The sequence below is a fragment of the Salvelinus fontinalis genome, chromosome 19 (genome assembly GCF_029448725.1).
Source record: "Salvelinus fontinalis isolate EN_2023a chromosome 19, ASM2944872v1, whole genome shotgun sequence".
Classification (NCBI taxonomy): domain Eukaryota; kingdom Metazoa; phylum Chordata; class Actinopteri; order Salmoniformes; family Salmonidae; genus Salvelinus; species Salvelinus fontinalis.
The window spans coordinates 14,579,750-14,607,430 of NC_074683.1; the positions used below are offsets into that span (position 1 = coordinate 14,579,750).

General features: G+C 41.2%; 1 protein-coding gene across 1 annotated transcript in view; it reads left to right on the top strand.

Annotated features, from left to right (window-relative positions):
* The window catches only part of esyt3 (extended synaptotagmin-like protein 3), a 35,064-nt gene extending 20,525 nt beyond the window's left edge, over nucleotides 1-14,539 (top strand). Inside the window, exons 16-23 of the mRNA XM_055870902.1 lie at nucleotides 743-829; nucleotides 3,772-3,921; nucleotides 4,597-4,940; nucleotides 6,054-6,152; nucleotides 7,040-7,171; nucleotides 7,399-7,504; nucleotides 10,365-10,414; nucleotides 13,969-14,539. Of these exons, the coding sequence (XP_055726877.1) occupies nucleotides 743-829; nucleotides 3,772-3,921; nucleotides 4,597-4,940; nucleotides 6,054-6,152; nucleotides 7,040-7,171; nucleotides 7,399-7,504; nucleotides 10,365-10,414; nucleotides 13,969-14,008 (1,008 nt within the window). The 3' untranslated portion in view covers nucleotides 14,009-14,539. The remainder of the gene's footprint in view (nucleotides 1-742; nucleotides 830-3,771; nucleotides 3,922-4,596; nucleotides 4,941-6,053; nucleotides 6,153-7,039; nucleotides 7,172-7,398; nucleotides 7,505-10,364; nucleotides 10,415-13,968) is intronic.
* Nucleotides 14,540-27,681: the final 13,142 nt, after the last annotated feature.

Here is a 27,681-nt window from a genome sequence, read left to right on the forward strand (position 1 = left end):
CTAGGGCACTGCACCGCAGCGCTATCTGCGCCACCAGAGACTCTGGGTTCGCGCCCAGGCTCTGTCGCAGCCGGCCGCGACCAGGAGGTCCGTGGGGCGACGCACAATTGGCCTAGCGTCGTCCGGGTTAGGGAGGGTTTGGCCGGTAGGGATATCCTTGTCTCATCGCGCACCAGCGACTCCTGTGGCGAACCGGGTGCAGTGCTCGCTAACCAAGGGAGCCGGGTGCACGGTGTTTCCTCCGACACATTGGTGCGGCTGGCTTCCGGGTTGGAGGCGCGCTGTGTTAAGAAGCAGTGCGGCTTGGTTGGGTTGTGTTGCGGAGGACGCATGGCTTTCGACCTTCGTCTCTCCCGAGCCCGTACGGGAGTTGTAGCGATGAGACAAGATAGTAATTACTAGCGATTGGATACCACGAAAATTGGGAGAAAAGGGGGTAAAATTTTAAATTAAATAAATAAATAAATAAATAACAGGTGTCACGGAAAAAACAGGTTTTGTACACTCAGTGTATTTTGGGATTCCACTCCTGTAAACGTAATTTGCCTGAAGACACACTAGAGGAGAGACAGTAATTTCTTACAAACGCATTTGTTTCCATATTTCCTCGCTTCCCTCTGATGTTTTCAAAAAGAGGCACGGAGAGGATGGGGAGGAGGACATGAGGAGTCGAGGAAATCCAATTGTGAAAAGGGCTCTGTTGTGCACCCTCTTTATTGTCATTCCTCTCTCCCTCCTATAGGTGGTGTTTGCATCCAAAGACCCTGTGTGGGAGGAGTGCTTTACCTTCTTTGTGCACAGCATAACAAACCAGCGACTGAATATTCAGGTATACAACCCTCATGAATAAGTAAGGAAGAAACCTTCACACGGGTAGTAGTCAGTGCACACATGGACCTGATCATGTCATATAATGGGGAAGTCTGCAGTCTTTTATTTTTTATTAATTTTTTTATTTTTAATGATTTCAGGTTTACTCTATTTTTCTACTACTACTATTTTTTTTTTTTTTACTACATTTCTCTGTTTTACTACTGTAGACAGCAGACCTGGGATAACTATAGTATCAAATATGCTTTGTAAATAGTGAAAAAAGTCTACTACCATTTAGAGGTGACTACAAAATCTGAATACAGATCGCACAAAGTGACAACTTTTCGGAAACATTTGGATTGTCCACCTTAAACTAAGATTAGTTAAACTAGTAGATTATCAAACCAACCAATGCGATTTAGTCCTTGAACTACACATACGTACAGATAAAGTGTTGTCTTGTTTCAAATAAACGTAGCAATTTTAAAGGGATAGTTTACTTTTAAAGGGATAGTTTACTATTATTTTCCACATGTACCTTGGCTGTCGTCGATTTCAACAAGGCAAGTTTGGATATTTCCTTACTTGGATACTTAATGTTCATATTTTGTTTACAAGTGACACTTATGCCTCTCAATTAACAATGTAATAACTTGAGTAACATTTTATTAACATTGTTATATAAGTTGTGTATTTAAATTCCATAGCAATGGAGTTGAGCTTTTATGTTTCTATTAAACGAGGAATAGTAACTGTCTTGTTCCACTAAACAATACTAATCATCAACTTAAACGATAAGCAACTAAACTTCCATTGTGTGTATTTAATGTAAAGTGTTACTGTTAACTTTATAAATTGGTTTAATTTATTCTGAAAATGTGTTTGTTAGATGTTTTGAATCTGCAAAAGTGGTTCCAGACAATCTTTTATTTACTAAGATCTGAAAGCCCTCCAAATCATGGCTTAATTATGTATTTTTGAGGGATTAAACTCACTGGTTTAGTTTTGGTTCTTCAAATGTTTATGGAATATTTTTTTTAAATTGTATCTTTTTTTTCAAATAATTGTCCTTCATTATTTTAATTAGTTATTTAATATCAAAGTAAATAATTGCCTTTAGTTGACCATCTTAAATTGGACTACTTTCAAATAACCTACAAAACACAACTATTTTTGGCCAAGGTCTGGGTAGACGGACCACTTTACTTTTTACACATTTTTGTTGTTACATGGTGGGATTAAAAATAGATTTGTCATTTTTTTTGTCAACGATCTGCTCAAAATACTCAAGATTCTAGCTTTTGTAAAATATTTATGAAAAATTAAATGCTAAGATATCTTGATTAGATAAGTATTCAACCCCCTGAGTCAATACATGTTAGAATACATTTTTGGCAGTTATTACAGCTGTGAGTCTCTAGCAAAATTTCTAAGAGCTTTGCACACCTAGATTATTCAACATTTTATTATTTTCAAAATTTGTCAAGCTCTTTCAAATTGTTTGTTAATCATTGCTGAACAGCCATTTTCAGGTCTTGCCGTAAATTTTTAAGCAGATTTACGTCAAAAATGTAACTCGACCACTCAGGAACATTCACTGTCTTCTTGGTAAGCAACACCAATGTAGATTTGGCCTTGTGTTTTCGGTTATTGTCCTGCTGCAAGGTGAATTCCTCTCCCAGTGTCTGGTGGAAAGCAGACTGAGCAAGGTTTTTCTCTAGGATTTTGCCTGTGCTTACCTCCATTCCATTAATTCTTTATATCCCCAAAACACTGTCCGAAGTGAAATAACTTCACCATGCTCAAAGGGATATTCAATGTCTGTTTTTGTTGTTTGTTTTTAACCCATCTACCAATATGTGCCCTTCTTTGCGAGGTATTGGAAAACATCCCTGGTCTTTGTGGTTGAATCAGTTTGAAATTCACTGTTTGACTGAGGGACCTTACAGATAATTATATGTGTGGGGTACAGAGATGAGGTAGTCATTCAAAAATAATTTCAAGCATGATTATTGCACACAGAGTAAGTTCATGTAACTTATTACGTAACTTGTTAACCTTTCTGGCGCATGCGTTCCGCTAGCGACCCACCTCGACAACATCCGGTGAAATTGCAGAGCGCCAAATTCAAAATACAGAAATAGTCATAAATAAGAAATACAAGTGTTATACATCGGCTTAAAGATTAACGTCTTGTTAATCCAGCCGCTTTGTCAGATTTCAAAAAGGCTTTACGGCCAAAGCATACCATGCGATTATCTGAGGACAGCGCCCCGCTTACAAAAGCATACAAACATTTATACAACCAAGTAAAGGAATTACAAATGTCAGAAATAGCAATAAAATGAATCACTTACCTTTGAAGATCTTCATATGGTTGCAGTCACAAGAGTCCCAGCTACACAATAAACGCTTGTTTTGTTCGATAAAGTCCCTCTTTATGTCCCAAAAACTCAGTTTTGTTGGCACGTTTTGTTCAGTAATCCACTGGCTGAAAGGCAGTCAAAACATGCAGACGAATACATCCTAATAGTACCGGTAAAGTTCGTCAACATGTCTAACGATGTTTATAATTAATCGTCAGGTTGTCAATTGTCTAAATAATCTAGAATATTTCAACCGGACAATAGCTTATTCAATAGAAAGGGAAAACAACGAAGGGCGCACACTCGGTCACGCATGCAAACCAGCACTGCATGATTCTACAGTCCACTGACAAAGGTCTCATTCTTCTTCATTTTTCAGAAAACAAGCCTGAAACAATGTCTGAAGACTGTTGGCATCTAGTGGAAGCCATAGGAACTGCAATCTGGGTCCTAACCCATTAGATACTCTATAGGCATTCCATTGAAAAAACATGGAATGGGATTTGATCCCTTGTTTCTGTGTGTGAGAGTGCCACTGTGTCTTACGGCTATAAAAATACAATGACAAACGTATAATTATATTTCTATACAGGTCAAAGAGCACAATAAGAAGACGTTACTAGGCACACTCAATGTGCCCCTCAGCCGGCTCCTCAACACGTCAGATATGACTTTGGATCAGCGCTTCCTGCTGGAGCGCTCTGGGGCCAGCAGCCAGATTAAGATGAAGGCCACTCTCAGGGTGAGGGAGAACTGCTCACATATCAGTGTTCTGCTTCAGGGGTTGGGTAAATGGGACGAAATGTGAGGTGAGACTGGATCCGTGTTGCAGGCTTAGACTGGATTGGTGCCCTATAGTCTCACATGGAATGGTTGGGTGTGATGTATGGAAATCTGTTCTCAGACCAGTGTCTTTGATTTGTGTCAAATTGGGTTGGGCGTCAGGTGGATATTGTGGTCTGCAATTATTATTTTGACTTGTTTGAGCTAGATCAGTGACTTGCAGGTCACTTCTCTTGCAGATTAACTTTTTTTCTTTGGTTCAAATTATAGGGATTGGGCTAAATTTGACTGCCACGTCCGTTTGCGATATTACAACAAAGTTGTAATACTTGAAACAACGAGCACGTTTTTTTTTTTAAATGTACTGCATTTATTTATTTTTTACCACGATGCTGGATAATCCTCCTCTTTCATCAACAAACAAAAACAATAATGTATGTGCTGCTGTGAACAGTGGTGCTGTTTCACCTTATGTTATATTTTAGCTTTAACAGTGGTTGACGAGAGATGTGCTAATGTGACAGGGCTATTGCAAGCTGTACACTATCTAGCTGTAAGTGACGAATGGCCGTATTTGTACTGTGTCTGCCTTTTAGTGTCCTTGACGTTGTCCCTACCCTCTATTCAAACACAGATCCTGACCCTGGAGAAACCAGAACCAAAGGTCATTCTCAATCCTCCACCTCATCCTCAGCGCCAGCCCTTACAAAACCCACCCACCACATCTCCTACTCCTTCTCCCTCCCCGTCCCCCTCCTCTTACGCCACCCCTACTGCTGCAGCTCTGGACAGTTCCACCAATGGGTTCCATGGAGATTACGTGCGCGACCGCCACGGGTCTTTCCTGGCCGCCGACGGCCGGAAGACAGTCCCTTCCACCCCAGCACACATTCGGCGCTTCGACTCCCAAAGCCTCCTGTCAGACAACTCCATCGCCTCATCCCGTTTTGACCTGACTGAAGGAGCCCCCTATCCTGAGTGAGTCACTAACTTACTATCAACAGTTCATTAGGGGCCTCCCGGGTGGCGCAGTGGTCTAGGGCACTGCATCGCAGTGCTAACTGCGCCACCAGAGTCTCTGGGCTCGCGCCCAGGCTCTGTCGCAGCCGGCCGCGACCGGGAGGTCCGTGGGGCGACGCACAATTGGCATAGCGTCGTCCGGGGTAGGGAGGGTTTGGCCGGTAGGGATATCCTTGTCTCATCGCGCTCCAGCGACTCCTGTGGCGGGCCGGGCGCAGTGCGCGCCAACCAAGGGGGCCAGGTACACAGTGTTTCCTCCGACACATTGGTGCGGCTGGCTTCCGGGTTGGAGGCGCGCTGTGTTAAGAAGCAGTATGGCTGGTTGGGTTGTGCTTCGGAGGACGCATGGCTTTCGACCTTCGTCTCTCCCGAGCCCGTACGGGAGTTGTAGCGATGAGACAAGGTAGTAATTACTAGCGATTGGATACCACGAAAATTGGGGAGAAAATGGGATAAACTTTTTTTTTAAATAAATAAAAAAAAACAGTTCATTAGGAACCAAATGGGCCGAAACGGAAAGGGATTAACATAAAAAAATATTGGTTATCGTTGCAAAATGTTTTTCTATACCTTGCTATGGTGCCCACTAATGAATGCACCACAGTTGGGGTCATTGGTTGGTAGTTACATATAATATTGAAATAAATGGCTCAAGATTCAAACAGTCCTATTTGTGTATATTGTTTGTTTTTATATTCAGTGCTGTGAGTTCATATATTTCTTACGAAATTCCTGACTTTATATGCTAAATATAAAGTATTGCCATTTTAGAGTCACACCTCATCTGTGCTTGTTTGATTCTGGACAGTTTCTCATCTGGTGTCGACTAACTCAAACATATTGTTGAGTCTCGGGTCCTTACTTTGTACAGAAGCAGTCCAAATGAATGGAAAAGATGAGCACTGGAAATTACATGGTGCTTATCTTTTCCATTCGATGTAGAATGTGGGATATTGCTTGATCTACAAAACAGATGGCCTGGGATCTTGACATACGACTACTTTTTGAGGTCTGAAAACATCTGGCAAAATGTGATTTTGATGTGTAATGTCCCTTTAACACTGACTCCAGCTACATCATGAACCACCAGGGGACCTTTGGGGAGATACAGCTGACAGTGCGCTATGTCACCCTGAGGAGCCGTCTCATCATCCTGGTCAACTCCTGCAGGTACTGTGCCTGGGAAACCTACTATCATGCCACACATCCCCACTCTATCTGTGTACTGTCTTTATCACATTACACAAACACAAACACAGGCACGTGCACAGATAAGGTTCTAGGAGTGTCTGAGCATCTGACCTTTTGCACTCCTATGAGGAAAGTGCCTTTTCAGATTAGTAGTACTTTTTTAAAATTCATACATTAAAAGAAAAATAGTCTCTTTTCTCTCCTGTTCTGTAATTAATTGCCCATCAAACTAGATTAAAAAAAATATCTTGGAAAAACTCCGGCTCCTCTGCGCGCGTGCACACTGCACTTGTCCTCCTCCTGCTGCTGCACAAGCAGAAGCTACCGGCGCCTAGCGCTAGTAGTGTAGAGTAGTGGCACACTGGTTACTTTTTAAAATTTTATGTCATCTTTCACGGTCACAGACAGGGAAGGATTCATTTGGACTGTTTTTAAAAAGGCCTACAATGCAGATGTCAGTAGCAGAACAAACTTTTTTTCACTTTGACCACCTGCCCCTCCAAAGGTCTGTACATTCCCCTACACACACAAACACACACACACAATCAGACAGTTCACTTATTCACTCATCTCATATCTTGATGGATACAAACATACTGACATGCTGTACACTCATATGGACATGTATTTCCAAATCACCGTTAGCACCCAGTACATTGTGTAAACGTGTTATGATCTTTACTCTGTAATACAATTGATAACTCTTAACATTGTTTAGAATGGCACTCCTGAGGACGAGCAGACATTCAGAATAGAATGTGTTCTCTGCCCTACGTCCTTCTCTTCACTCGGTTCCTTCATATAGAGCCATACTCTACTAGGTCCTTCTCACCCAAGCCTTACCATCTTTGCTCTTTACTCCACAGGAACCTGTTCGCCTGCAGCAAGGACGGCTCAGATGCTTACGTCCGCCTTTACCTCCTCCCCGACCAGTCCTGGAAGCATCGCATGAGAACACAGGTGAAGAAGAAGACGGTGACTCCTGTCTTCAATGAGAAGTAAGGGCCTTACCTCCTTTGACCACCAGAGGGCATTCGTTTTTGTGTCCATAGGTAGCCTGGAATCCAAGCTGATACTCCGAGCATAGTGAAACCGCATATGAGTTTGGATTCCAGGCTAGTCCATAAGGCCAATTCCATCTAAACTCTGTCAATTTAAGAAATGCCTTCAGGGCAACCTTCTGAATGCGAGTCTCTGACAAACATGTTGTTTCTACATCTCTCAGGTTTGAGCTTGACATGTCCCTAGAGGAAGCGGGGACTAGGAAGCTGGACGTGGCGGTCAAAAACAACCGGATGTTCCACACACGGGAGAGGAAGGAAATTGGAATGGTAGGTAGCAATAGTAGGGATGTCAAAGGTTTAGGCTGCTGCACAGTCACTATGGAAGCTCTAGTCTAGAGTTTAGTCTAATCTGTGTTTAGAAGCATTTTTTAAGTTTTTCCATTATTAAATTAGGAATACATATATGTAATTGTTGTAAAAAAATATGTGAGTGTGCTTCATTCACTATCATCCTAAATCAAAATATAGAATTATTTTGACATTGAATTATTTCACATTACGCTAATTCCCCTATGCCGGAAAGAATGTTTTGCTACATTACAGACTAACGGTTTCACCACACACTATTTACAGGAAATACACATCCCTTTTACCTCAGATTGATGATGATGATAGTATAAAAGTTTATAGTCATCAAGATTACACAAAATCGATTGCTTAAGGATCGGACCCTTTAAAAAAAATAATTTAGCCTGAAATGACATAACCAAATCTAACTGCCTTTAGCTCAGGACCTGATGCAAGGATATGTATATTCTTGTTACCATTTGGAAGGAAACACTTTGAAGTTTGTGGAAATGTGAAATGAATGTAGCAGAATATAACACATTACATCTGGTAAAATATAATACAAAGAAAAAACCATGCGTTTGTTTTTGTAGTTTTTTTCATTTTTGAAATGGAAGAGAAAGGCCATAATGTATTATTCCAGCCAAGGTGCAATTTAGATATTTGCCACTAGATGGAAGCAGTGTGTGTGTGTGTGCAAAGTTTTCAACTGATCCAATGAACCATTGCATTTGTTCAAAATGTTGTATCAAGACTGCCCAAATGTGCCTAATTGGTTTATTAATAACTTTTCTAATTCATAACTGTGCACTCTCCTATAATGTTCTTGTTACTTACAACCTCATGCTAATTACATTAGCCTACATCAGCTCAACTATTCCGAGGGGGACCCACCAATCCTGTAGAGGTTAATTAAAACAGATCAATATCTTTGGTTTAGTCCCAGTGTCATATGCACTTGTCGGTGGCAGAATTTAGAACTCTGTCATTTTCCAGACCACGGTGGCAAGAAAAAATACACACGCCTCTGGCCTCAATACCACACATGGATTTGAGGGTCAAACTATCGCTCACATTAGAGCCAACTCCTGTCACTATAGAGTGGTGAGGAGGAGGAGTCTACCGTGTCCAGAAGCGAATTCACCATATGTTTTCAGGATTCAGGTTCTCAAACATCGTTTTATGCTTCGTTTTACTATTGACAGTTACAGCTGATTTTCGGGATTGTATATCGATTCACTCTCCTTAAATATTTGTAATCTGATGTATTCATTTCAGGGTCTGAATTGTCTAATCAAACTTTTCGCTGCCAGCTCCTGATATCAGGGCATAAAAACTACAATCTGTGTCCTGAATTACCCTAGTGCGCATGTGCGCCCAGCAATATCCTGTCCCAAGCTTGTTTTCCCTGGCTAAACTAGCTGAACTATTCTAGTTTTCATCATCACCCAACCTCACAAATACTGCCACTTCAACATCAACTCCTTTGCTAGTTATAAAATCATGTAACAAAGAAATTAGCTAGAAAGAATCTTATTTTGTTGAATAGTCAGGACTGGTGTGAGCTATCTGTAGTGTTGTAAGACAAGGGTGGCGAAGGCTACTATTGCTACGTAACGCGGATCCAAGTTCAGTTTTGAGATCTACCGGCGTCATTGGCATAGGGTTAGCTGGACGTTTCTGACTGGTCTTCGAACTGTCAGCCTCTTCCCATTTGGCACAATGGGATATGTGGTGATTTTGCCGACACAGCCAGATATGTACACAGTCTAGTACCCTTAACCTTTTTAAACTGACTATCATATTTGTTGATCACATTTTTACTTAATTAGTATAATGAGTAATCCAGCAATGTCACAAGTTAATTGACATGAGAAAACTCAAGAAATGAGCAGCTCTACAGAGCGCCAATGGCTACAGTGAATGGCTAAATTAGTTCTGGACACAAAGGGTCCTTGGAGCTCCTCCTCCTCACCACTCTATTTAGTAATCCATGTGAGAATATGATTCGCCAAAAATACGAAATACGAAAATCAACACAAAATACGAAATCAACACAAATATCGATGTGAGTGATTAGTTTGCGTGCTTTATCTTTTACAGTAGAACAAGCCAATCAATTCCAGTTTAGAGTGACCGCCTGGTAAATATTGGTGTGTGAACAGATTTATAAGAATTTTACTAAATACTGTATTTTACTAAACTAGTATTTACTGTATTTTATTAAACTAGTACATCTGAACACAAGTGTTACATGTGTGTGTGGGGGGGTGCAATTTGTATGTCTTGGCCTTCAGCATATTGATTATGCTGAACCAGTGTTTGCCACTTGGCTATAAAAAAAAAAAAAATCATAACAGGAAGCAGTAACCGTATCATATTCAATTTGTTTTAGGAATATACATTGTACTGTTAACATTTTCCGACAGGGTTCTTCTTAATCAGGTAAAAACTACTGAATAAGTCCAAAAGCGTGCTGTAATGTATTGGTTTTGATGACGTATAAGTGAAATCGTGAAAATATGTTTGTCCTGCCTTGCAAAAGCAGCGATGGCAGCCAACACCATCATTACCTTCCTCAGGACTGTTTTTCCATTTTATAAACATGTATGATGATAGTTGAGAAAATTGAGGTTACGCGCTTTTACTGAATGTCAAGAAGTCTGCTCATGTATGTAATTTGAGTACAATGATCATGTTAGTTTTCCCAGTTAAAGTGCCTTCAAGGAAAGGCCTATATGCGTATAGTGTGTTTTAAAATTGCTATATTTTGTGGTTTATAAATCTAGGCAAGTCTTCTTGCGTGTATTAACAGATCTGCTGTTCATTTTGTCCACAGGTACAAATAGATCTTTCTCAGATGGACCTGGTAAAAGGTTTCACAGAATGGTAAGCCAGGAGCTTCATCCTCTTCTTTTCTATAAGCAGTCTCCGTTTCCTCCTCCTCTATTCATCTAATGGTGTGGTCAGCATTTTCTGTGCTATAAAGTACAGCTCTGCAATTGAGCGCTTCTTCTTTTCTAAAGGAGTCAGTGTAGCACCTGGAGTCTTCGAGGTATATCCAGTAAGCTGATAGGTCAGCATTAAAGTGGAAGTAAAAAATATTGGAGAGGAAGGGGTGGACCCACATTCATGACAATGTCATAGTTTTTTCTAAAACTGTGATTGAATGAATGTGTGTGGGGTGTTGATAATGACTTCTGGGAATGCTATAATGTCCAAAAGTTATGGGCAGAGTTAGAAAGTTAGCCGGCAGAAGGATTACAATGTAAATGTACTTTTAATCCATCTGTCTGCATATTTCAAGACATGGCATATGAGGGTGCAGTAAGATACCCTCATGGGTTGGACAGTACTTTTCTCGTCAATCTTCTGGAGAAAAAAATTATAATTAACTGTAAATCAACCAATCCTCCATTGTTAACACGATGGAAAGGTCAACTGCGACAGAGAGAAACAACATTGTGCAGTTGTAGGCCATGTGGCGGAGAGGGATGGTAGGTGGGTCTGGGCAGGGTTGATGTTGTGGATGTGTGCGTGCGTCTGTATGCTGTTCAATCAATCAAATGTATTTATAAAGCCCTTATTACATCAGCTGATGTCACAGTGCTGTACAGAAACCCAGCCTAAAACCCCAAACAGCATGCAATGCTGTTGTTTGTATATGTATGTTTTGTGTTAAGAAATTACAAAAAATGTGAAATATGCTGGCTAAAGAATCCAGAACATAGTCGGTAAAGGTAAATATGCACAATACCACCCTGTCCCTCTTGCTTGTGGTTCTGGGAATAACAGCCCGTAACAGTTCAGTTCATCATAAAAGATGACTCATGCCCACAGGACCTATACACAGTCTTTGCTGATGTTTACTAACCGAAACATTGACAATCAATGTACAGAGATAAATTGCGCGTATGGGAGTCATCTTTTACAATGATTTGATATTACAGTCGTGGCCAAAAGTTTTGAGAATGACACAAATATTAATTTCTGCTGAGTTTGCTGCTTCAGTGTCTTTAGATATTTTTGTCAGATGTTACTATGTAATACTGAAGTATAATTACAAGCATTTCATAAGTGTCAAAGGCTTTTATTGACAATTACATGAAGTTGATGCAAAGAGTGCAGTGTTGACCCTGCTTTTTCAAGACCTCAGCAATCCACCCTGGCATGCTGTCAATTAACTTCTGGGCCACATCCTGACTGATGGCAGCCCATTCTTGCATAATCAATGCTTGGAGTTTGTCAGAATTTGTGGGTTTTTGTTTGTCCACCCGCCTCTTGAGGATTGACCACAAGTTCTCAATGGGATTAAGGTCTGGGGAGTTTCCTGGCCATGGACCCAAAATATCAATGTTTTGTTCCCCGAGCCACTTAGTTATCACTTTTGCCTTAAGGCAAGGTGCTCCATCATGCTGGAAAGGGCACTGTTTGTCACCAAATTGTTCCTGGATGGTTGGGAGAAGTTGCTCTCTGAGGATGTGTTGGTACCATTCTTTATTCATGGCTGTGTTATTAGGCAAAATTGTGAGTGAGCCCACTCCCTTGGCTGAGAAGCAACCCGACACGAATGGTCTCAGGATGCTTTACTGTTGGCATGACACAGGACTGATGGTAGCGCTCACCTTGTCTTCTCCGGGCAAGCTTTTTTCTGGATGCCCCAACAATCGGAAAGAGGATTCATCAGAGAAAATGACTTTACCCCAGTCCGTCCTCAGCAGTCCAATCCCTGTACCTTTTGCAGAATATCAGTTTGTCCCTGATGCTTTTCCTAGAGAGAAGTGGCTTCTTTGCTGCCCTTCTTGACACCAGGCCATCCTCCAAAAGTCTTTGCCTCACTGTGCGTGCAGATGCACTCACACCTGCCTGCTGCCATTCCTGAGCAAGCTCTGTACTGGTGGTGCCCCGATCCCGCAGCTGAATCAACTTTAGGAGACGGTCCTGGCGCTTGCTGGACTTTCTTGGGCGCCCTGAAGCCTTCTTCACAACAATTGAACCGCTCTCCTTGAAGTTCTTGATGATCCGATAAATGGTTGATTTAGGTGCAATCTTACTGGCAGCAATATCCTTGCCTGTGAAGCCCTTTTTGTGCAAAGCAATGATGACGACACGTGTTTCCTTGCAGGTAACCATGGTTGACAGAGGAAGAACAATGATTCCACATACCACCCTCCTTTTGAAACTTCCAGTCTGTTATTCGAACTCAATCATGCATGACAGCCTTGTCCTCGTCAACACTCACACCTGTGTTAACGAGAGAATCACTGACATGATGTCAGCTGGTCCTTTTGTGGCAGGGCTGAAATGCAGTGGAATTTTTGTTTTGGGGGGGGTGGAATTCAGTTCATTTGCATGGCAAAGAGGGACTTTGCAATTAATTGCAATTCATCTGATCACTCTTCATAATATTCTGGAGTGTATGCAAATTGCCATCATACAAACTGAGGCAGCAGACTTTGTGAAAATTAATATTTGTGTCATTCTCAACTTTTGGCCACGACTGTATACATACTCCTACTAGTTGTACTAAGCTACCTGCCTCATTCTCTCTGGGATCTCTCTCTTTATCATTAGTGCGTCCTAGGTCCCTGCAATTGAACCTTCAGATCAGCTCTAGCTCTGGTGTCAATCACTATCAACAGATCTAAAAACAAATGTTAATAATTTACAGAAACTCTAAATGTCGTCGCTGTCTGATGAAAACCTCATCGCCAAAACAGAAACTTTCCAGGAAATGATTTATTTTCCCATTTCGAACATACAATTATGGAACTTCAGAAGATATTTTCAATAAATATTCTTGGTCCTAGAGTACATTGAGGGGAGTTAGTGCATTCAGTAAATGTATTAAAAAATATGCTAGATATACACTGAGTATACCAAACAGTTGGAACACCTTCCTAATATTGAGTTGCACCCCGCCCCGTTTGCCAATTCGTTGGGGCATGGAATCTACAATGTGTTGAAAGCGTTCTACAGGGATGCTGGCCCATGTTGACTTCAATGCTTCCCACAGTTGGCTGGATGTTTGGCCATTCTTGATACACACAGGAAACTGTTGAGCGTGGGAAAAACCCAGCAGCGTTGCAGTTCTTGACACAAACCGGTGCACCTAGCAACTACTAAGATACCCCATTCAAAGGCACTTACATCTTTTGTCTTACCCCTTCACCCTCTGAATGGCACACATACACAATCCATGTCTCAAGGCTTAAAAATCATTCTTTAAACTCTGTCCTACCCTTCATCTACTCTGATTTGAAGTGGATTTAACAAGTGACATCAATAAAGGATCATAGCTTTCACCTGGATTCACCTGGTCAGTCTATGTCATGGAAAGAGCAGGCATTCTTAATATTTTGTATACTCAGTGTATGTCAATCACATTAAATCTAAATATGGACCTTCGTGATCTGAAATTTCCCCATTACATTCTCCAACAGGTATGAACTCACTCTACCCAGACTGAAGAAAACCGCCTAGAGGGAAGACCTTTACTCCTCAGCCACATCAATGGGTGCAGCGTGTGTGTAGTTCTCAATGAAAAGATAACTGCAGTGGATATAGCCACTTTAAATCCTCCCAACCTCATATATATATATATACTGTAAGGAAACAAAACCAGTGTCTCTACAGTATCAACTTCTATGCTCATTCCTCTCAGGGTCTGAATTGTGCTGTGATTCACACCAAAGGTCAAAGGCACAATTCATTTTGCTATTAAAATAGTTACTTTTACTTATTGGAAGTCGAAATGCCCAACTTGCACATACTATGTTTGAATTTAAATACGATACGGGTGTTCTTTATATAAATGTAGATGCCAATGTTATTTTGTTTAGACAGGCATGGGTTTTAAATCTTGTTTGTAAACATTAAAACAATTCCCGAACCAAAGCAATATAATCAACTTTTCTCATGCCTTGTGAAATTATTCACTACTGTTGCCCAGTTTCACGTTTGCTTTAAATTAAAATAATTTCCAAATAAAAAAACAAAGATGTCTTGATTGCATTGGTATTGAGTTTGAGTTTATTTTTACAGGGACAGTGCACATTAATCAACGTTTCAGTAGAAGTGGCAGTTTTAGCCAGCCGGCTAATTTTCAACCGCAGTTCCTGGGCAGGTTGTTAAAAACAATAACAAGACAGACAAATAATGAGCAGTGAGCACATGCAGAGCAACATATAACAAGCAACATGTAGCACACAGACAGAGAAATAGCACAAAAAGCAACAAAACAAAATACATAAAAGCAACAAAGTGTGCCACAATTACATTAGTTCAGGTGCAAACATTTCCATTGAATGGAGTCCATTGTGTGCAATAACAGTGAGTATGTTAACATGCAAACTAATAATTTGATATTAAGATGATTATGGCTATAATCTGAGTTTGGCATTAGACAACTGACAAACTCCCCAGTGACAAGCATGTGACAAGCATGCCCATAACATGATGCTGTAACCACAGTACTTGAAAATACAGGGTTTCACTCTGTGTTGTGTAGTATTGTTACTTTTTAAAATTATTATTATAAAAAAAATTAGGAGCGGTAGGTAGCCCAGCAGCTAACGAGTTGGACCTGTAGCCGAAAGGTTGACTTTTTGAATCTTGGGCCGGGTGCTGTAAAAATAAAAAGGGGGAAGTGATCTGGCATCTGGATGGCTGCTGGGTTCACATCCTAACACCAATCTGTTGGACCCTTAAAGGGATATTTCAAAATGTTTCAACTTCATATTCATAATCTCCAGCACCATCATCAACAAACATCAGCACATTTCTATGTTTTGAAGTAAAAAATATAAAGGAAGATAAGTGTTTGCAAATACATCATCAACCAGTTAGTAGGCAATGCCGACTCATAATTGGTTAAAATCACATGATGTACACCGATGTCATTGTAAACACTTTTTTTTATTTTTTATACAAACATAGATACACACCATTTTCACATACTGTATGTTGATGTTGTGGAGGTGCTGGATATAATAAAATGGTGAAATTTCCCTTTAAGCATGGCCCTTAACCCCCCACCATGCTCTACATCCAGGGGGGGGCATAGGGTGAACCACCTTCTAACCAGGTAGGAGAGTCTTTTACAATTATCTCCACATGGCCAGCATTTCCAAGAACTGGATTTCCATATTCCTGAATGTTCTCTAACAAGGCTGTGGTGGAGCCTTGTTACGTTGGTGCACTCACACAAACTGTCTCCCCCTGAATCTCAGGAGGATCTGTTTCGTCCCCCAAGGTGTTTTTTTCAGAGGGAAAAATTCCCTTTTGAAAGATTCATGGTCCGTAGTTCAGTACAGCGGCACTTTGAATGAATCCTGATAAAATAAGACATGGAATTAACTTGAAATGTGTAACTCATAATTTTTTTCACTTTAATTAAATAATTAGAATGTAGAAGTAACACTGTTTTAACGTTTAAATAAGTTAAATGCCATTTTTTTCTTGGCGACTGGACCAGAAGTGGGTAGAACCGGGGAAAAATAGCACCAGGGAAGCTTCCCACACATCAACACAGGCAAGGAAGGCTCCAAGATCCTGCTGCTTCCTCAGTGCACTGACATCCTTTTTCCTTCCTGGGCACATGTTCTCCTTCCTCCCTGTGACCTGAGTGATGCCATAATGCAGCTGCTAAGGGGGCAAGCAGCTCACCACACATCAACACAGGCAAGGAAGGATCCAAGATGCTGCTCCTTCCTCCCTGAGCACGTACCTTCTTTCTCCCTGTGTGACCTGAGTGAAGCTAATGCATCCACTCGGGTTGCAAGTACAGTAGCTCATCAAACATCAACACAGGGAAAGTCCTCCTTCCTCCCGGGGTGAGCGTCCTCCTTCCTCCATGTTTTGGTATTTTATTAGGATCCCAATTAGCTGTTGCAAACATGACATAATATAGAACAGTAATAGACAAGAACAGCTCAAGGACAGAACTACATCAATAAAAAAACTGAACACAGCGCCTACATTTCAATTGGAGTTCCATACAATAATGTTTCTATATAATACTGTACTCTTTTCTTGAATTTCTTCTGGATTTGGGGACTGTGAAAAGACCACTGGTGGCATGTCTGGTGGGGTAAGTGTGAAGGGGTCTGAATTCTTTCCGAATTAACTGTAGAGTGAAGTCGGTCTGTAAAGAATATTAGTCTATATTTTTTTCCAGTATTTCTGTTTTGCTTGTTTCTAGTGGGGTCTTGTTGCTATCTTGTAGCTACGTTGCTAGCTAATGACCAGTCCTTTTAACAGCACAGACCCTCATGATTTATGCAATTATTTATTATTTTGTCAATTACTGACAATGGATTGTATTATGGATTGTATTCATGTAGCACTTTCCATTAGGTCTCAAATCACTTTTAGCGTATTTTGGAGTTGCCGACTCATTACCCAACAATAATCCTTTACAACTAGTGCTCAACAGTTTTTAACAATAACATAATATTTTTCCCAGTACTATAATGAGGATACAGCATATGACACAACAGCAGCCTGATATTAAACCTAAATTGCACACACGTGGTTATATTGCTGTGTGTGTACACATGTTGTCGCATCTGTGTGTTAGTTTGGAATCCATAGGAGTACAGCTGACTAGCTCTATACATACAACTACATAAAAATGGTTTACACTCTGTACAGTATCTTATTGTGCCCAATTACAGTTAAAAAGTACTGGGCATTTTGTACAATATTTTCCAAATGAATTGTACACATAGGCTTAGACAGTACTTTATGTATTGTCATTTTGAACCCTGGGTCATATTCATTAGGCTCCCAATGGAAGAAAATGGATTGAAACGGGGAGGGACTACCTCCTATATGAACTGCTTGTTTTTGTTTTCTGTTCAAAAAACTTGTTTTACCGGTACCCCCTGTATATAGCCTCGTTATTTTATTGTGTTACTTTTTTAACTTTAGTTTATTTAGTAAATAGTTTATAAACATTGGAGTCAAACAAGCTTTTTGGGTTCTGATGGGGTATGAAAGTTGAACTAGGCTCATGAAGCATTTAAAAAGTGATATTCTTCAAGAATCAATGGGCATACTGTATACAAATCATTTATAAATCCAAAAATGGATCTAGCAACTAAGGACTCTAGCTTTAAATAAATGAGTTTCAGTGTTGCACGCAAATTGGCCATTTTACCTTATAGGATTCATATTATATTCAATATACTGTATATAGTACCTTACATCAGTTTTTTCGAACAATGAGTAAGACGTGGAATCTAAAGAAATGGTCACGGACCACCCCACCCCACGCCAATCAGGACCCAGCGAGTATACAGTATCAGTTCTCTATTTCTGACAAGGCGTATGGAGCTGCGGCTTAGAGTATTGTTTCTTGATCGTATGTTATGTACTGTATTTTCAGTGAATATAGTGATGTTTTTTTCCCCTGTTCAGAGAAATTAGTAATTGAAGTTCGGTTTATGTTCCGTCTGACATCCTGATATTACCGTGTTCTGACCACCTAGATGGTGCTGTTCCTGCAGAAACGATTTCAGAACAATGTGAGATGGTGGGTGTAAAAATCCTTTCTTTTGCTTTTTGAGGTGGAACGACCTTGTAGCTATGTAAAGGATGAGAGGGTAGTCTGGTTATGGCGGCCCCATATGTTTAAATAAGCACCGGCCCCTGTTGTTGCCCTGAGACACACACACACACACACACACAAACACACACACACAGGTACAGTGCCAACAATAGTTCTACCCTAGAGACTCTCCAAAGGGTAATTGGCGTCCTCAGCAGAGCCGAAATGAGACACATCAATGTCAGCCCAGCGTCCTCCAGAAACCCGGCTGACTGCACCATCAAATAGAAATTATGGATTTTGTCTCGACCGGGTGGAGTCCCAAAGAAAATGAAGTTACAAAGGGAGAGCCTATAGTCTAAATGTCTTTTTGTGTCATTTTGGACTGTGTGGTGTGATGTTACTGTACGTGTACAGAGAGAAGGGCGATTTTCAGAGAAACGACCGTTGATGAAACGAGACCTATTTGCTTACCCTCAGGGCAATTTGTCAAAGTAGCAATCATACCAGCATCAATGAAAGTGCTACCTCCATAACAGCGCCATCAAAATAACTTATGGCGGAGATGCGTTTCTAAAATAAATAGCTGACAGCATTATGCATCAACAACAATAATATGACACGTTCTAATATGAAACGTTTGTGCCAGTTTACGATTTCAGAACATGTTAAGGCTTCACACTCTTTTAGTGTCTCCCTTGATGGCACCTGGTTAAAAAAGTATAGAGAAAAATGTTTTGTGATTATGTGCATAGGTCTCAATCAAGATATGACGAATACCTAATGAACAGAGTTGACACACTGTGCATGAAAGTGCTGTTTGTCTTTCTACCATTCCTGTATCATACCAGAAGATTGTGTCACTGTACGAGGTAATACACCACAGTACACACTTCTGTAGACAGAGGTCAATCAATGTTTCAAAGACGTGAAACCAAAATCAACCACAAGAGTGCGCTCAAGATTCACGAACCTCACAACAGCCTCCCCAGCATATCTCAGGTATCCCATTCATTATTTACTCTCCACTTTAATGTGTCAATTATCCTCTCCTGTCGACAAAATCATAGATAGAAACCTCTGCAAATTAATTGAAAAGACATGCTTCTGTGGACCTGCTTCTTTTGTAATCACACTTGCACTCCTCACCCGCAGAAACGCCCAGTTTGCCCTCCAATGCAGATGGGAGTGGAGATCTTTCATTTTTTTCTTTCATGTGTTTTTCACAGTCGGTGTTTCTCCCAGTTAGGCACGGGGTGCTGAAGTAAATTAAATCATGATTGAGCTGTCAGGTATGCCGAGCAGAGAGAAAATGTGTGTCTGTCTGTGAAGCCCACTCCCCCTTCTTCCGCCCCCCCGCCCTTCTTCTTTCCTTCCGTTTCAAGGAAAAATGTTTTCACCCTACACATATTTAATTAGAGCAGAAAAATGGAGAAGTGCATGGAGGAATGGAGGTGTAGATGGGGGATGTTGAGAAGGAGGTGAGGGGTGGGACTGTGTTTGTGCATGTGAGAAAGTGTGTGTGTGTGTATGCATGTGAGGGTTTGTGTGTGTGTGTGGTGTGTTGGGGGGGATAAGAATATACAATACAATGTTTTTAGTGTTTCAGGTCAGCAGTACCACATACTCTTACTGTACTACAACTCTCGGTAGTGTAGAGACCTTGTCAATTCAACTCCCATGCAGAAGGATTTCATATGTTTGGCCAATTAAGACCACAATGACATTAAACATACCTTATGCCACAATGGCTAAGTCATCTGGCCTGAAAAAAGAATGAAAAAGTTATCACAATCACCCCATTCAAACTGATCAAATCAGCTCATCTGTTCATTTATTTTTGATCGTCAAATGAGGTTGATGATTTGATTTAGCCTTTAATCATGAGTTGGTTACAGTAACCGGAATGTCGCTAATAATGTGATTTTGAGAAAGGAAACTATCGCCCATAAAATCCAATCCAAAAAAAATAAGCATTTAATCTTAGAAAAGGGAGTCTCCCTTTTCTTCCATTAGGATAATCAAATGACAAATGTTCATGGTTACAAAAGGTGATTTAAAGAAGGCTTGGTGAGATGGGGTGCTTATTACCACTTCTTTATTACATGCTTCTAGAGTCAGTTTTCAGAAAAAGGTAATTTTGGAATGAAAAACATTGTTAAAGTTTAATTTCCAGCCACTGCCTCAACTTCAGTCACCACAGATAATAGGAAATCAATAGCAATCAGGGGAAGAGGAAAAAGGCATTTAATTTTTTTTTTCTAGACAATGTGTAGTTTCTATACTTTGTATGTGAGGGCAGGAGAGGATCAAATAATAAAAGGCTGTTTTAAATCCCCCCCATCCTCCACCCTTACTTCCTTCCCTACTTCAAGAACTTCGACTTCTCCAGTACAACCCTTAGAACAATATGTGATACTAGATCAAATACAACACACTCTTCTGTGCCCTTTTTTCACCATAGAATTACATACTGTATGGAACTCAATTAATAGGATCTCTGTTGGAATTGGTCTGTACTGTACAACTAATGTATAGATTAGAAAAAGGCTAGACTAGTGTCATCTCTATAGCCTTCAGTCTACAATGGGAATGATGTCAATTTCACGCTCCAATATGAATCCTTGTACTGTACTATTTTTGCTCTCGAATTGTGTGATGTAGGGAAGACTGAGGATGGTTTGGTCTGATTTATTTGTAATTTAATATACCCAGAGGTATAGAGATGGAGATCTATTTTGGTATTACACGGTAGCTTAGATCTTATCTCAACATGTTTTGCTGTAAGGAAGAGCACACATTGTTGATCGCAACAAATTGGTTTAGTTTCGTGTCAGTAATATTGATATATTTAACCCTTTTCCCTGTCATCGACAAGAAAATTGTTCATTCCATGAGTTAACTCTTATGAGTTATGTTTCTCCATGGATTATCTCTCGTTCCGTCTCAGTGCTCCTCGTATTATATCAGCATGATAGTATCCCTCAGAGCCGTGCTCATGCATTCCCCATCTAACCTTGGAAGATCAGCCCTTCCAGGGAAGTCTAGAGCCAACATGTTAAATTAGTCCACAGCTGAGATCAGATCAGACCTGAATAATATAGTAGGCCTCAGGACAAGTCTTTTTTTTTATCCTTGTTTTAGGTTTGGTTGGAGGCTTGAATGAGGATATTGGAGTTTTGGTTGTAGACTCAGAACATGGATGCTGTGCATATGGATGGAGAGGATTTGCAGAATACCAACTTGAGACACACACTGGGACTTTCGTGTATGTCATGCAATGTCAATGCTAGATTTGCACTCATGTTTGAATTTCGCAAGCATATCACAAGTAACAATATGAATATGATACAGCAGAGGTGTGGCTAGTAGAATAAGAATGACTGTGATATCGCAGTCGGCCATTTTCCAACATGAGATCCCAATGTAGCTGGCTAACTCAAACTTTCACACATATTATGGCCTGTATTCAAAAAGTATCTCAGTAGGAGTGCTGATATAGAATCAGGTCCCAATGTCCATATATTCCTTACTATGTTCTCAAAATGCAAAATTGATCCTATATCAGCATTCCTATTCTGCGACTCTTAATATGGCCCAGATTATTGGAAACATTCAGTTCCCCTCTCTTCCTGACAGAACAAGTGCGTTCTGGCCGTGGTGGCCATCGACAAGAGGCTGGTGAAGCTGAAGAAGTCAAATGAATTCCCGGACCTGATCCTGAAGGGCCTCAACGGCTACCTGGAGAGGAAGCGTCTCTACTTCCTATGGTACTTCTTCCCTTCGAACGATAAGCTGCTGTAGATCCTCTCTGAAACCAAAGACCCCACCAGGTTAGACCACCTGCGTGCTAACCTTACACCTGTTCAGATCTGGGCTCAAATTCTATTTGACACCATTCAAAATACTGCAGCTGGGCTTGAATGAACTTGCCTAGTGTAATGAAACCAATGGAATGGTCTGAAAATGGCAAGCCCCCTCCAACTGGCACTCCAGGCAGCCTAAAGCAAGTGCTAAAAGTACTTGAACCCAGGTCTACACCTGTTACAGTGCTATCCCTGTGGGAATACCCCACTTTACTAATGTGTCACAGTGTACACTATGTGTTGTATTGTGGGATTGATAGGTGGGTAAATGGTATGATTTGTATTCCCTCCCGATTTTAAGAGGTGCACAAGCTTTGCAGCATTCAAAATGCTTTGTAAATCTGTTCCTTTTAAGACTTAAAGTGGATCATCTTTGTAGGTAAAGTGTTCCTTGCCCAAGGTCCTGGAGTGCAACTCAACTGAGGCAGGCAATCACTGGCTTTGATTGTGACGTCCCTGAAATGGATTGGTCGTGAAAACTCACAGCTCAGGCATTTGGTGTAAAGATTCGCACACATCGCACCGAATGTGAATCTAGCTTTCATCTGCCGATCATTCAGCTCGCTGTTTTGGGCACCAGCTGCTGTAGACGTCTGACTGCCCCAATTTTTCACACAATTTTAGAATCGCTGCGCACTTGGTTCGCAAATTACGTTCAGAGGTTCTAAGTAGTTTTGGTCATCAGACGCTATTAGTGTGTCTGAGCCTTCACTTGTTAGGAAGGACTAAACTGTATTAGGCTATTGGATTTGAGTGTGTATGATCTTAGCTATATCATGCATGGAATAGCTATAACTGTCAATTGTTATGTTAAGTGTTGGATATCTCTTTGGTTGCATTGTAAATGTGTTATGTACTGTACTGTATCTGTATTTTAGGGTTAAACAATAGATGCAGTGCAGTGGTTGGTCATACAGTATGTAGAGGCTTTAAAGTATTGGTGGAATTTGAGTTCCTTCCATAGTGAGGTATGTTGGAGTATTGACAAATGTGACAACTCCTGCTCAGAGAATAACCTCCCAAAGTCAGATTTGAACAGAAAACACAAACTTGGCCTCTGCACGCTGCAGACAATTCATTCAGCAAATATTTTTCTTCTTCACCACCTTATAAAGAGGGCTCAAAAGAGAGATAAAAAAAAGCTATTTAACTCAGTCGGGGCCTTGAAAAACAAATTTCAAGCCTTGAAAATACTGCACTTACTGTGGGAATTTAATTATGGAATGTCTTCTTCTCCCCACGACACTCTGCATTACTTACTACACTGTGGCTCCCCGAGCAGGCGAATGGCTGATAAGGAAGCCTTGTCTTACTTCACCCAAGGTATTTGTTTAATAATGAATGTGATTTCAGACAAAGGAGGCTCTGAATAATAGGTGAATAACAAAAATGGTGATTTTCCAGGCAAACCCTTACATGCAATATAATAATCACAAGCAGCAGGCCTATATGATATGCTCCTACCGTGGCAGTGTCAAACAGATAGAGAGGTTCTACACCTGTATTGCTTGCTGTTTGGGGTTTTAGGCTCGGTTTCTGTACAGCACTTCGAGATATTAGCTGATATACGAAGGGCTATATAAAATAAACTTGATTTGATTTTGATTTGATTTGATTTGAGATAGGGAAGGAAGGCATGCTTTGAAAGTAAGGAACCTGCTTACAGTTAGATTCTGCCTGGTATTAAAGGGATGATTAATCTTAAAATCTAAAGTTTGTTAGTTTTGTAGCCTGTGATGACCTAGTGGTCTAAGCCACTGCACCCAGAACACATATATCACTGCATGGGTTAGAATCCAGCCCACTGCTATTTCAGCACATTCGCGCTTCTCCCTTTCCTCTTTCTCTATTTTATACAATAAACAAAATAAATACAAGAGGAGTGGAACTGCCCCACTCCTACATGTTTTTGGTCAGTTTTGATACTTTAAATGTGGTCTGAAGTCAAACTCTGTCCATGTATTCTGTTTTGTGCATCTGGCTATAGGCGTACAGTGCATTCAGAAAGTATTCACACCCCTTGACTTTTTCCACATTTTGTTGATAAAAATTGATTTAATTGTCATTTTTTTGTCAACAATCTACTCAAAATACTTCAACCTCTCTGGTATATGTGGGACGATAGCGTCCCACCTGGCCAACATCCAGTGAAAATGCAGAGCGCCAAATTCAAATAAATTACTATAAAAATTTTACTTTCATGAAATCACACATTCAATATACCAAATTAAAGCTACACTTGTTGTGAATCCAGCCAACGTGTCAGATTTTAAAAATGCTTTACGGCGAAAGCAAACAATGCTATTATCTGAGGATAGCACCCCAGCTAACAATCACAGACCATCATATTTCAACTCTCCCGGCGCTACACAAAACGCAGAAATAAAGATATAATTCATTCCTTACCTTTGACGAGCTTCTTCTGTTGGCACTCCAATATGTCCCATAAACATCACAAATGGTCCTTTTGTTCAATTAATTCCGTCGAGGCCTCCCGGGTGGCGCAGTGGTCTAGGGCACTGCATCGCAGTGCTAGCTGCGCCACCAGAGTCTCTGGGTTCGCGCCCAGGCTCTGTCGCAGCCGGCCGCGACCAGGAGGTCCGTGGGGCGACGCACAATTGGCCTAGCGTCGTCCGGGTTAGGGAGGGTTTGGCCGGTAGGGATATCCTTGTCTCATCGCGCTCCAGCGACTCCTGTGGCGGGCAGGGCGCAGTGTGCGCTAACCAAGGGGGCCAGGTACACGGTGTTTCCTCCGACACATTGGTGCGGCTGGCTTCCGGGTTGGAGGCGCGCTGTGTTAAGAAGCAGTGCGGCTTGGTTGGGTTGTGCTTCGGAGGACGCATGGCTTTCGACCTTCGCTGAGCCCGTACGGGAGTTGTAGCGATGAGACAAGATAGTAATTACTAGCGATTGGATACCACGAAAATTGGGGGGAAAATGGGATAAAAATTATTTAAAAATATATATATTTTTTTTTTATTCCATCGATATATATCCAAAATGTCCATTTATTTGGCGCGTTTGATCCAGAAAAACACCGGTTCCAACTTGCACAACGTGACTACAAAATATCTCAAAAGTTACCTGTTACCTGTACCTTTGTCCAAACATTTCAAACTACTTTTGTAATACAACTTTAGGTATTTTTTAACGTAAATAATCAATAAAATTGAAGACGGGACGATCTGTGTTCAATACCGGAGGAAAATCAAAATCAAATCAAATGTATTTATATTGCCCTTCTTACATCAGCTGATATCTCAAAGTGCTGTACAGAAACCCAGCCTAAAACCCCAAACAGCAAGCAATGCAGGTGTAGAAGCACGGTGGCTAGGAAAAACTCCCTAGAAAGGCCAAAACCTAGGAAGAAACCTAGAGAGGAACCAGGCTATGATGGTTGGCCAGTCCTCTTCTGGCTGTGCCGGGTGGAGATTATAACAGAACATGGCCAAGATGTTCAAATGTTCATAAATGACCAGCATGGTCAAATAATAATAATCACAGTAGTTGTCGAGGGTGCAGCAAATCAGCACCTCAGGAGTAAATGTCAGTTGGCTTTTCATAGCCGATCATTAAGAGTATCTCTACCGCTCCTGCTGTCTCTAGAGGGTTGAAAACAGAAGGTCTAGGACAGGTGCACGTCCGGTGAACAGGTCAGGGTTCCATAGCCGCAGGCAGAACAGTTGAAACTGGAACAGCAGCACGGCCAGGTGGACTGGGGACAGCAAGGAGTCATCATGCCAGGTAGTCCTGAGGCATGGTCCTAGGGCTCAGGTCCTCCGAAAGAGAGAATTAGAGAGAGCATACTTAAATTCACACAGGACACCGGATAAGACAGGAGAAGTACTCCAGATATAACAAACTGACCCTAGCCCCCGACACATGAACTACTGCAGCATAAATACTGGAGGCTGAGACAGGAGGGGTCAGGAGACACTGTGGCCCCATCCGATGATACCCCCGGACAGGGCCAAACAGGAAGGATATAACCCCACCCATTTTGCCAAAGAGGGATATCTTCAACCACCAACTTACCATCCTGAGACACGGCCGAGTATAGCCCACAAAAATCTCCGCCACGGCACAACCCAAAGGGGGGCGGGAAGTTCTTGTCAGTGACTCAACCCACTCAAGTGACGCACCCCTCCTAGGGACGGCATGAAAGAGCACCAGTAAGCCAGTGACTCAGCCCCTGTAATAGGGTTAGAGGCAGAGAATCCCAGTGGAGAGAGGGGAACCGGCCAGGCAGAGACAGCAAGACTAAATCTGCGTATTCCTCCAAAGCTCAGCTGTCCTGAGTCTGCACAACTCTGCCAGAACCTAGGATCAAGAGAGACACGTAAGTGTTTTAGTACTATATCTCTTGACACAATGATGAAAATAATCATGGCCTCTAAACCATCAAGCTGCACACTGGACCCTATTCTAACTAAACTACTGAAAGAGCTGCTTCCTGTGCTTGGCCCTCCTATGTTGAACATAATAAACGGCTCTCTATCCACCGGATGTGTACCAAACTCACTAAAAGTGGCAGTAATAAAGCCTCTCTTGAAAAAGCCAAACCTTGACCCAGAAAATATAAAAAACTAATCGGCCTATATCGAATCTTCCATTCCTCTCAATTTTTTTTGAAAAAGCTGTTGCGCAGCAACTCACTGCCTTCCTGAAGACAAACAATGTATACGAAATGCTTCAGTCTGGTTTTAGACCCCATCATAGCACTGAGACTGCACTTGTGAAGGTGGTAAATGACCTTTTAATGGCGTCAGACAGAGGCTCTGCATCTGTACTCGTGCTACTAGACCTTAGTGCTGCCTTTGATACCATCGATCACCACATTCTTTTGGAGAGATTGGAAACCCAAATTGGTCTACACGGACAAGTTCTGGCCTGGTTTAGATCTTATCTAACGGAAAGATATCAGTTTATCTCTGTGAATGGTTTGTCCTCTGACAAATCAACTGTACATTTCGGTGTTCCTCAAGGTTCCGTTTTAGGACCACTATTGTTTTCACTATATATTTTACCTCTTGGGGATGTCATTCGAAAACATAATGTTAACTTTCACTGCTATGCGGATGACACACAGCTGTACATTTCAATGAAACATGGTTTAGCCCCAAAATTGCCCTCGCTAGAAGCCTGTGTTTCAGACATAAGGAAGTCGATGGCTGCAAACGTTCTACTTTTAAACTCGGACAAAACAGAGATGCTTGTTCTAGGTCCCAAGAAACAAAGAGATCTTCTGTTGAATTGAACAATTAATCTTGATGGTTGTAAAGTCGTCTCTAATAAAACTGTGAAGGACCTCGGATTTACTCTGGACCCTGATCTCTCTTTTGACTAACATATCAAGACTGTTTCAAGGACAGCTTTTTTCCATCTACGTAAAATTGCAAAAATCAGAAACTTTCTGTCCAAAAATGATGCAGAAAAATTAATCAATGCTTTTGTTACTTCTAGGTTAGACTACTGCAATGCTCTACTTTCCGGCTACCCGGATAAAGCACTAAATAAACTTCAGTTAGTGCTAAATACGGCTGCTTACCGTCCCACATATCCCAGAGAAGATAACATAGAAAAGTGTGTTGATATAGGCCTGTTCTAACTGTTCTGGGTGTGTAGAATGAACCCATGATGTTTGGACACTCAGCCAAGAATATGACAGAAACTGACTGGTTCCTCTTGATCCTCCACAGAGTAAAGGTTATATCCTGCACACCAGTAACAGAGCTATT